The sequence below is a fragment of the Sinocyclocheilus rhinocerous genome, unplaced genomic scaffold, assembly GCF_001515625.1.
Source record: "Sinocyclocheilus rhinocerous isolate Xijiao unplaced genomic scaffold, SAMN03320098_v1.1 scaffold1078, whole genome shotgun sequence".
In the NCBI taxonomy this organism is placed as follows: Eukaryota; Metazoa; Chordata; class Actinopteri; order Cypriniformes; family Cyprinidae; genus Sinocyclocheilus; species Sinocyclocheilus rhinocerous.
The window spans coordinates 178,394-190,119 of NW_015649572.1; the positions used below are offsets into that span (position 1 = coordinate 178,394).

General features: G+C 37.3%; 1 protein-coding gene across 1 annotated transcript in view; it reads right to left on the minus strand.

The window, feature by feature from the left end:
- The window catches only part of LOC107710742 (GRAM domain-containing protein 4-like), a 57,952-nt gene extending 46,724 nt beyond the window's left edge, over positions 1-11,228 (minus strand). The window contains 2 exon segments of the mRNA XM_016515581.1: positions 6,669-6,876; positions 10,987-11,228. Coding sequence (XP_016371067.1) covers positions 6,669-6,876; positions 10,987-11,015 — 237 coding nt within the window. The 5' untranslated portion in view covers positions 11,016-11,228.
- Positions 11,229-11,726: the final 498 nt, after the last annotated feature.

An 11,726-nucleotide genomic window follows, 5' to 3' on the forward strand; every position in this document is an offset into this window, starting at 1 on the left:
GGTGATTTCAAATATCAACATTGGCTACCAGAAATCACTTACTCTGCCTTTAAGGGTGCGAATTACTACTCTAAGGTACTAATATGTTCCTATTAGGGGTAAAAAAGGTACAGAGATGTCATTTTAAGAGTACTGCTACAGTGTCAAGCTGTTGTACCCCAAAAGGTACAATTTTGGCCCCTCTTTTTCTGTGTGGCCTGGATGAGTGTGAGATTTCCCGGCCTGAAATTGCGTCCCAGTCCAGCCCTGCTGTGTAACCGACTGTTGGTGAGTTTGTGTTTCTGTTCATGCCAAGTCAAGTCTTTCTTCGTTTGTTTGGATTTTGGATTTCACCTTGTTTAAATAAAAGCTGCACTTGGGTTCATCACAACTCTCTTTCAGTGGACTGTTTGTTACACCACCTATTTTTATGAGCATTTCGGAATATCGCATAAAAAAAAACCGCTGGATGGAAACACCAAGATGTGCATAAATTCTATAAATGACACAAATGAGTAGGACAAACTTTTTATCTGCTACGAAAAAATGTGCATTAACTATGATAGAAACACATTTACCGAATAAATTCCACCGTGCGCATCAAAAAAAGACATATGTCTTTGCACGATGGGACGGGATAACTTGACTAACCAGTGGACCGATCTCATTGCACAGCATCTGAAATGTTGTTTTGGTTGTTTTGAAATGCCTGAGAAAAGTCTGTCGTCAAAGTATTTCTGTCTAATTGTTTTACACGACTGCATTCATAAACAGCAATTCATCATATTTTAAAATTATTATATTAAGTGGCTTCTCCTAATTTTCTTAGTGCTATTTATTGCCAGTTTATCAGGAAGTGACGATTTTGTTTTCTTTGACTCGTTGGATGGAAACGGTGCTTTATTCGCAAATGTTTTACGCAATATTACAGTTTTACGCAAAAGTTACATTTGAATATTTGGATGGAAACATAGCTATTTAGAAGTAGTTTTCAAACTAACGGATTAGGAACAGAATTTAGTAAGGAAGCAAAAATGAAAACGCCCCCATATAATTTTGAACTTCATGTCAATTTACAGTTCACAGGGAGTGACTGGGTGACTCCCACAATTCCATGCCACTCCCTTAACCCAGACCTTAAATCAGTGAGTGCGCTTGGGAATTCTGGGATTTAAACTCGTGACCATATGTGCTGGTTTGATAGGATTTCAGCTTGAGAGGATAAGAAGACGTGACTCTTGCCTCATAACGTTCATGGCTGCTTACGTCTGGTGTCCACACAGTTTTTCCAGTGACAATAGTAAATGTAAAGCTAATACACTATACTGTTGTTTTAACCAGCAAATTTTTGTGTCTAGTGGCCTGATGCTGTTTTTTCACTTGGTACATCAATACATAACATTGTTAACAATAGTAAAATAATAAAGACTTTAATTTAATGTGTTACAGGTGATGTCTATAAATAAAAAATAAAATAAAAAAAATGTAATAGAGTGCAAGTCTTCTGAAATTGTGTTTAGTCTATTTCCCGCAAAAACTTTTCCAAAGACCTTTTTATCAGCTTCCATCCAAGGTCTTCTCCTCATATTACTCATTTCATACTGCTCATGGCCTAGATCCATGCTGAGAGGAGGATGAGAAAAGAAAGTGATTATTTAATTCCAGACTTTCATGAGTCATCTCTGTGTATAGGCATCTACGATCTAAGACGGTATCTTATACTGAAAGTATCATAACTGACTCTTTAAAAAAAAAAAAAAAACTATTTATGGGCCGAAATTATCTTGTTTGAGGAGTCTGATGTTTGCTAAGCTAATGAATTGATACTCTAATATGCACAAAAACAGTGGTTAAAGTAATTTATTCGCAATTAAGTTAAACTATTTTCTGCATATACTATTTTGACTTCGCAATTTTATTGGGGTTTTTTTCCTACGGAGCTCACTACTAAGACTAGCATCGCTATTAACATTGCTTCTACTTAGACAATTTTCAAATCTTAACTGATTTTAAAACTGTGGCAGACCACAGACATAAGGAGAGTTTTTTTTTTTTTTTGCATAATCCTCCGAACGTACTCACTAGTTGATTCGCCAGGCCATGAGGCCATACACCTGCTGACTGTAGTAACGAATTCGCAGTGGTAGTTCCACAGACACGAGATCTCACAGAAACTTGCATGATCAAATGTGACTTCAGAAGAAACACAAATATGGAGGATGATCGACGTCATCAGCTGGCTCTCCTGGTGTTTGTACTGTTTTGCAAATACTTTCGTAAAGTTTCAGCTGCCAGGTTTTCGCAACATCCGGTGATGAAGCTTGCACGATCTCATTGGTAAATGACCCTTCGCAGGGAGTTTGATTGACAGGCGATCTGAAAGTATCATAACTGACTCTTTAAAAAAAAAAAAAAACTATTTATGGGCCGAAATTATCTTGTTTGAGGAGTCTGATGTTTGCTAAGCTAATGAATTGATACTCTAATATGCACAAAAACAGTGGTTAAAGTAATTTATTCGCAATTAAGTTAAACTATTTTCTGCATATACTATTTTGACTTCGCAATTTTATTGGGGTTTTTTTCCTACGGAGCTCACTACTAAGACTAGCATCGCTATTAACATTGCTTCTACTTAGACAATTTTCAAATCTTAACTGATTTTAAAACTGTGGCAGACCACAGACATAAGGAGAGTTTTTTTTTTTTTTTGCATAATCCTCCGAACGTACTCACTAGTTGATTCGCCAGGCCATGAGGCCATACACCTGCTGACTGTAGTAACGAATTCGCAGTGGTAGTTCCACAGACACGAGATCTCACAGAAACTTGCATGATCAAATGTGACTTCAGAAGAAACACAAATATGGAGGATGATCGACGTCATCAGCTGGCTCTCCTGGTGTTTGTACTGTTTTGCAAATACTTTCGTAAAGTTTCAGCTGCCAGGTTTTCGCAACATCCGGTGATGAAGCTTGCACGATCTCATTGGTAAATGACCCTTCGCAGGGAGTTTGATTGACAGGCGATCTGACCAATCATAATGCCGAATCTGCCATTTTTGTCCAACAAACAAACCAGGGGCCGTATTTATCAAGCTTCTCAAAGTGCCATTTTAGTCTTAAGTGCTGAGAATTCATTAAATTTACTCCTACTTTCAAACTTAAGTATAAAAGCAAGTTATCACATTTCTTAAAGCTAAGAATCACTCTTACTCTTCCAGTTATTTAAGACAGCTCGAGAGGTCTCTCAAGTGGTTAAGAGTTGCCAGTAGGGGTTTGTGACGGCGCTGAGATGGCGCGAATCTTTCAGAAGAGGAAGAATGTTCTTGAAATGTTTGACGACGAGCAGTTAATCAAACAGTTACATTTCCTCAGTTATTCAAACAGAAAACGAGCAAAGAATATTTACATTACCAAAGAACATCATAACTGACTTCAGTCTAGCGCGAGTATTATATGCTCTTTAAAAACACTCCCGTTATAATCAGTGAAGCTACCTACACTGTATCATGAATAAATCTCACCCCTTATTTACACTGCACACGTCTGCAGCGCGTTATGGCTCCAACACGGCCACCGGAGCAGATCACGTCTACTCACCACCCGCGCAGCGACAAGATGCTGAAGCGGCTCTCCGCGCTGCATCACTAAAGATAGGCGCCTATATTTTTGATGGATAATAATAATAATAATAATCTTCTTGCTGTCGTCAAAGAAATCCGCAACAGGCAATATCTCGGACTATCGTCGATACACGATACTATCGTCTTGTTTGATTACCAGCAATCTTCAAAATATCTTCTTTTGTGTTCAACATAAGAAAGCAACTCATACAAGTTTGGAACGACATGAGGGTGAGTAAATGATGACAGAATTTTCATTTTTGGGTGAACTATCCCTTTAAGTCAATTCTTAGCAGCATTCTTGAGAGTAATTCTCAGAGGCTTGACAAATACAGGCCCAGACCGGAGAGTAGATTAACGTTGGTGGACTTGAAATGGTGTGAATTGACAATTTTCTGCAGTTGAAACTTGAAAGATATCTTCTAATGTTCATTCATGTTTATTTCACACTATAACTAGTAAAGAAGAAGTGATGATCGGTTCATGTGCTGCTTGAGCTACAGCGATCTGTCACGACACAAATTAAAGAGCCACAAAAAGGTATTTATTGTTTGATTTTTTTTTTTTTAAAGACAATTTGAGACTTTGTTTCATACCTAAAGTAATCTGCTCTGTCTTGTCTGTCAGTGCGTTGTCAGTTTCCTCTTTGCTCCGCGATGTATTTTTCACTACTTGAGAACATGATGTGTGGCGTGAGTGTGCCATGGCTTGTCAGACATAGCAACAGTAATGAAGGAGGGGCGGGTCTTTGTGAGGGGTCAATATATTCTTAAATAAGGAAATCTATTCAGTGATTGGTCCATGCATGTTTTGTCATCCAAAATCCCGTTTGTGGCACAGCAAAGTCACGTGAATCATCTCTAAGACTGACCCTTAAGATTTAGTCCTACACTTCGCTTAAATTACGAATGAGATGCTTGATAACTATGCTCTGTCTTGTCTGTCAGTGCGTTGTCAGTTTCCTCTTTGCTCCGCGATGTATTTTTCACTACTTGAGAACATGATGTGTGGCGTGAGTGTGCCATGGCTTGTCAGACATAGCAACAGTAATGAAGGAGGGGCGGGTCTTTGTGAGGGGTCAATTGTGGGTCCCCCATCAGAGGCAGCCCAATCAAGAGTCGGAAATATCAAAAATGTTTGATATGTATGGTTTTGGATAGGGTAGCCTCCGACTCAATAGTGAGAAGCAGTAAAATAATTGTAATGTTGTAAGACTGAACCAATTAGTCACCACCTAGCAACACCCTAATGTAGGATTCCGGCCTTCAAGATATTGAAACCCTTGAATCTATAAATGGACACAAACGAACATTGAATCTCTACATTCCACCGGGAAAACTAAAGGTTCTTCTCCCCAGCCATCTGCAGTCATAAAACTACGTACAGGGTCAGCTCAGGGTCTCAGCAGTTCCTGTCTCTCTCTGCTTATCTTACAAGAAACAACAAGAACTGACCCTACCCCATCTGGATTCATTTAAGCAACAGGACGTCAGTAGGTTTCGTGACTGGCTTCAGCATAAATAAACCATGAGTTCTTTCAAAACCTGAGCTAGAAATAAACCTGAATGAATTAATAATAATTAATTCCCTACAGTTAAAATTAAGTAATCAAAGTCATTACACTAACGACCTCCCATAACACCCACAACAGTGCAGATATGAGTTTTGCTGCTCTTGGTTGAGCCAGTAGGCCTTTTTGTGTGGAGTTTGCATGGTCTCCCCGTGTTGGTGTGGGTATTCTCTGGGTGCTCTGGTTTCTCCCACAGTCTAAAGACTTTGCAGGATAGGTGAATTGAAAAGACTAAATTGCTGGTGTGAATGTGCGTGTGGACCAGCCATCCATCCAGGGTGTTTCCCTGCCTATTGCCCGATTCTGGTATAGGCTCCAGCATCCCCGAGACCCTACTTATGATAAGCGGTTTGGAGATTGGAAGGATAGACGGAAGGTTTTGCTATCGACAATTTGGAACAGCCAGCGATGCCTAAAACTACTGCCTGGGTGGGCAGCTCACTAGGTTTTGAAACAGAGCCATGGTTGAGGGATGAGCATTGAACGCACTACCATACAGTATGACGCCCTACAGCGTCCAAGAGATGTGCTAGACCTGTCACTCGACATCTCAGTTTACATTTCCAAAACACACGCTCATGTTGCAGATGGAAGCAGAGGAAGTTGGCTCTTCTGTGAGACACGTATGCAACACCATGACTAATCTGAGGCGCCATCATTGAGGGGAAAGCCTCAAAATACACAGAACACCAAATTACAGAAATAGGACTACAAACCTCTCAGAAAACATCTCTAACACGATTACGGCAAAAATTCTTCCATAAACCATCTGTGAAATAAAAAGGCACCAGACTGAAGCTACAGTGTCTGGTGTTAACAGGATGGTAAAGTGCATTAAAGCATCATTTGGCTGCAAGGGCTAAGGCCTTCCTATATTTCTTAGGAACATCAGCGCAGTTTAACTAGGCGAATGAGATAATGGCGAGACAGAACATTAAACAAGCTCTTTCTGCTTTGCTGCATTATGGAAGATAAAGAGGTAGTTGACATAAAAAGGTCAGACTCTAAAAGAGATAGAGAAAACTGATTTAAAGGAACTGCATCTACCTTCTAAGGGGCCGTTTGCACACAACACATTTTTGCATTCCACTGTGCAACTATTCCATTGTTTTTATGCCTTTATTTTACTGCCTGGTCTAAAAATGATGCAGTTGGCAACATCAGCCCTCATGGTTTTCGTTCGACATTGTGGTATAGAATATAGATCAGTGTTGGCTCAGCAAAGGGGGCCACTTTGAGGGCCTAAAATAAGACATCAAGTCCAAAGTCACCGTTACCTTAGATGGCAGCATAATGTTGTTGGAAGCAAACCTACAGTATGATACCTTAAAATGTAGCTCACTATAGGTTTTGAAACCAACCTTCTATAACACAGGTATTACATAACTAACTGTACTACACTAACATACAGATGTTCTTAAATGAGTTATTCATACTTCATGCTTACTCACTAGAAAGTTGTCAAATGTAATGCGAGTGTGTGTAATTACTTACAGGGTCTCTTTGCTCGTCATTGTCTCGTATTGAAGGTCGAGGTCTCATCAGCATGTCATCACTACATTCAGTGTCCGACCCCGTGGGGGACTCGGGTAAATCCAGGAAGTCATCTCGCTTTGGACCACGGAATCGTATTTTGTCCAGCCGCTTTAGCATGTTCAACACAGCTGCTTTAGGCTTTACCTTAACATTGTGTATGGCAGCCCTGCAGGGTCAACAAAGTACAAAAAGTATGAAGTATAAAAGTAACACATTTACAGAAACCTTTAAAAAATAAAAACAAACTGTTACATTTTAAAGAGGACACAGGTGTTACACTGCTGGAGAAATTTCACTTGCACATAATGAAGATGCAAAGTGGCTTTATTACAGTAAGCCAATAGTACTGACAGACTGATATATATATCATCCTGTCAATTTAATTAGCCAATTTTTGGCTCATTTGAGATTACTGGCATTGGCTGAAGCTCATGTCGACTCGGTCGGCTGAAAAAATTGTTGGTAAATATTGTGTATACGTCTCAACAAAGTTGTTTTCATTAAATCATATTAAATATAAATAATTTCTAATAATAATTAAAAAATCATGTACTATGAAAAATATGCTGTATCACTTTACTTAAAGCCTTTATGGCAAAGTTGTTTTCATTAAATCATATTAAATATAAATAATTTCTAATAATAATTTAAAAATCATGTACTATGAAAAATATGCTGTATCACTTTACTTAAAGCCTTTATGTATAATGCATTATAAAGGGTTATTAAAGGGTATAATGCATTATTCATAATGTGCATTGTAACACATTATATCTTGTCATAAATAATTATAACAGAATTTAAAATGCATAGTGTAACAATGAATTGATAAGTGTTATAATGCATTATTAATGTACAATTATTCATATTATGTACATGTACAATGCATTATGAGGTGCATTACATTAAAACTACTTTCATAATGCATTATACATACATAAAACTGCCTTTTTCTTAAGATGTTGACTATAATATTAATCAATTGATAAATTAATACAACTAAATGTATATAAAAAAAATTTTTAAATTCACATGTATGATTTTAAGAAAAAGTAAACATTATAATGTCATACAAACATTTTAAAACCAATAAAAAAATTATAAAAAGTAAAGATAAAACTAACATATTTAAAACCTTACACAACCATGACAATAACCATGTTTTTTTTTCAACAGCAATGTTTTATTTACTTAATACTAATAAGCTGATTTACATAATTACACACTGATGGATGATAGAAAGTCACAAAATGTATTTTGATTTCATTAATTACACGACTCTTGATTAAATGTGAACCCTTTCTCTGAAATAAGTTATTACATTTTACCCAGAAGTCACCTCTCTGACGCATGCTCATATCCTCAGGACTTTCACAAAAACACGTGAATGAATATTCTCAGTAGTCTCTAGGGCTGACCTTTAAAAACGAAAGGGAATTCATTAGCTCTTCTGTTCTGAAGACGAACGCCAAAAGACCATCTCAAATCGCAGCAGGTTGTGAATGGATTTCAGGTGCTTTTCCTGCCTCGAGCATGACTCACTGACCAAAGTTTTTCAAAATACTGAGGAAATCCCAGTGGAAATGTAGTGCCATGTGTGGATTTCCCACACGACTTGGGCATGTCACTACCTCTTTGAAAGTGCTTCAATGACCATCATAATATAGTACAGGTATAGGTTCAACTATTGCACAATTTGTAAGAATGAAAGGTTTTGTAACATGCTGAAGATTTTACATTCACTATAATTTGTAGTTTATGGAACCACTGCAGAATTACTCATTTTTGCAACTACGTCAAAAAAGCTATGTGCAAATCAAATGTTTACAGGCCCAGCAAATCCACCTGAATCTAGGTGAACTCGACTTGAATGTTAATATAAATGAATTAATTCTGTCCATGTGACGGGAGCAAGAAAGTTAAAAAGGTTTGAAACGTGAATATGAGGGTCAGTATTTTAACACTTAAACACAGTTAAAATGACAAAATAAACAGGTAAGAACAAAAAGCTTTTATGTAGAGAAAACAATGGCGCAGATTGTAGATGCAGACAACAAAACGATGGGGTCATGAGCTTCAACTGTAACCGTCTCTCTCTGAAATTACATTACAGAACACGGACTGCCTTGAGAGCTCTCAGTGCTTATTATTATGAAATTATATTTGGCTATTATTGTGATTCTGCATGCTGTGAGAGCAGCAGAAGTCTCTAGTCAAGTACACAAGGTGGAACTAAATGTGTCCACCCACATAACCCAGCGATATCTATACTGCCCACATCTCTACACAAATATTCACCACCAAGGCCTTCTGATTCACTTCTAACTGAACACCATTGAGAGCACTGGAGGAATGCTATGACTTACTACAGCAAACAACGACAAGGGCATTCATATCTGTGAGAGAGAAATTAAATTCAGTTAATTCAAGATCAAATCTATGCTACATAATACACAAAATCACAAAATGTACTTCTTTATTTGTGTCATACTCAGAGTTCAACACTACAGGTGCTGCCTACATAAACTCTCTCAGTACAGGAATACTGTTTTTTACTGATCAAAGAAATGGTTTGCTTGAGAAAACAGCTTAATCTGAAACCACTAAATCGGAAATAATCAGTTGTCAAACGGATAAATTAATCAATAAATCAATGAAACAACAGATCAATAAATCCATGTGTCAGTGATTCAGCTGATTTTAAATATTTAGTTGATTTCCAAATGGACAAATGAATAAGTGACTAATAGGTCAATTAGTTAATAAATCCATTGATTAATTAATCACAAGATTAAATCATCAATGACACAAACACAACTGATCAATGAAACAATGGATCAATAATTCAGTTTCCAATGTTTCAGTTGATTTCACAATGGTTTAATTAGTGACTCAATAGAGCAATGAATTAATACATCCATGGATTAATGAACCAAATATGAAACAACAGAACAATGATTTGATTGATTGATCAATGATTCCATTATTTTCAATATTTTAATTGATTTCACAATGGATAAATGAGCCAGTGATTCAGTAGGCCAATGAATATGTGGATCAATTAATCAAAATATTAATAGATTCGATTATTTTTCAATGATTCGGTTTATTTCAGAATGAATAAATGAATCAGTGACTCAATAGGTAAATAATTAAAGGGGTCATATGATGCTTTTTTAAAGATCATTATTTTGTGTATTTGGTGTAACAGAATATGTTGACATGCTTTAATGTTCAAAAAACACTATATCTTAACAGAGTATATCTCTTTGGTTTTGAGACTTTAGTCTTTGCAACTTCAGGGATCTTATCTATGCACAATCAGCTTGTAACACTCCAAAGAGAAAGGAAAACTTGAAATCGCATCATATGACCCCTTTAAATGAATCCATGGATCAGTTAATCATAGATTCTTTCGTCAATGATTTAACAGATCAATGATTGAATTTATTTCACAATAAATGATGAATTGGTGATTCAGTAGGTCAATAAATCATTGAATCCATAGATCCAATAATCAAAAGAATAATTAATCAATAACTCTGCAGATCAATTAAATGAAATATCAATGAATCGATGGATCAATTATTCAACTGATTTCAATCATTCAGCTGATTTTACAATGATACATGAATCAGTGACTCAGTAGATCAATGAATCAACAGAGCAAATGAAACAGTAAATCAATAAATCCACTGATCAGTGAGTCAATCGATCTTGCCTTGACGGAACAACGAATAGATGGCTGAGCTCAGATCAATTGATCAGTGAACGAGTCAATGAATCAGTCAATGAATCAATAGATAAATTAACCAATGAATAACTTCCTTTCAGAATCACGCGACGATCCGCGTTCATCATCGCAACATCAATAACACATGTAATCACTCTCACTCCATCACATGCGTGTGTTCTGTAGGCCGTCTGCGTGTTGTGTGGATACAATGTATTCAGTCCGATGTTCTACAGAATGATACATTTTGTTCCGAAGATTCTGAATGACAGAATAACGGTCACGTTCCAGGAACGCATTTAAATGTCACGTTAAACAAAGCGATGACACATTCGATCATGACGTATACTTAGCTATTTAAATCTGCGGGTCTTAAGTGCGACGCTGACACAGATATGAACAGTTTCATTTTAAAGATCGTTACTCCGAATAGAAACGCTTTCATCTATGAATCATGACAGTCTTCCTGTACACACACACACTGTAAATCGCCTGTTGCCCTCTTGGATATTACTAAAGGACACATGTTAAAGATCCGCTTACCCAGCTCGCAAATCGTAGCAAAGTTTCATGAACCCTGCTGATAGTCTGTGATGGACCCTTCAGTAACACCTGCTGGAAAACTGCTGGAAATATACACCCACCAGATCCCTCTTCCCCTCTGCTGTCTAAAAGAGCTGTGCGATGTCCCTAGAGTCTTGATTATGTCTGAGTTAATGTCAATCCCCCCAGAGAACACGGATCTGCGTGTCTTGTTGATGTCACCGAACTCACACACACAGCAGACGGGCAGATCTCCTAAACGCGTCCGCTGAGCTCTTAAAGGGGCCGCAGCGCTGTCTACTAAAAAGTTTGGAGGCGACATACATTGTTTTTGTTGTTGTCGTTTTTTGTGTAGATATGGAAGCCCGTTTCCGCCACTGAATAAAAAATAAAAGAGGTAATTGCGACTTTTTATCTCACAATTCTGACTTTTTTTCTCAGGACTGCGTGGTATAAACTCCTAATTGCGAGTTAAAAAGTCATAATTGTGAGATATAAACTCGCAATTCTGAGAAATAACGTCAGAATTGCGTGATATAAACTCGCAATTGCGAGACATAAAGTCGCAATTCTGAGAAATAAAGTCAGAACTGCGAGATATAAACTCACAATTCTGACCTTTTTTCTCGCTATTGCGAGTTTATATCTAGCAATTCTGACTTTTTTTCTCAGAATTGTGAGATATAATCTCGCAATTGCGAGTTATAAAGTCAGAATTGCGTGATATAAACTCGCAATTG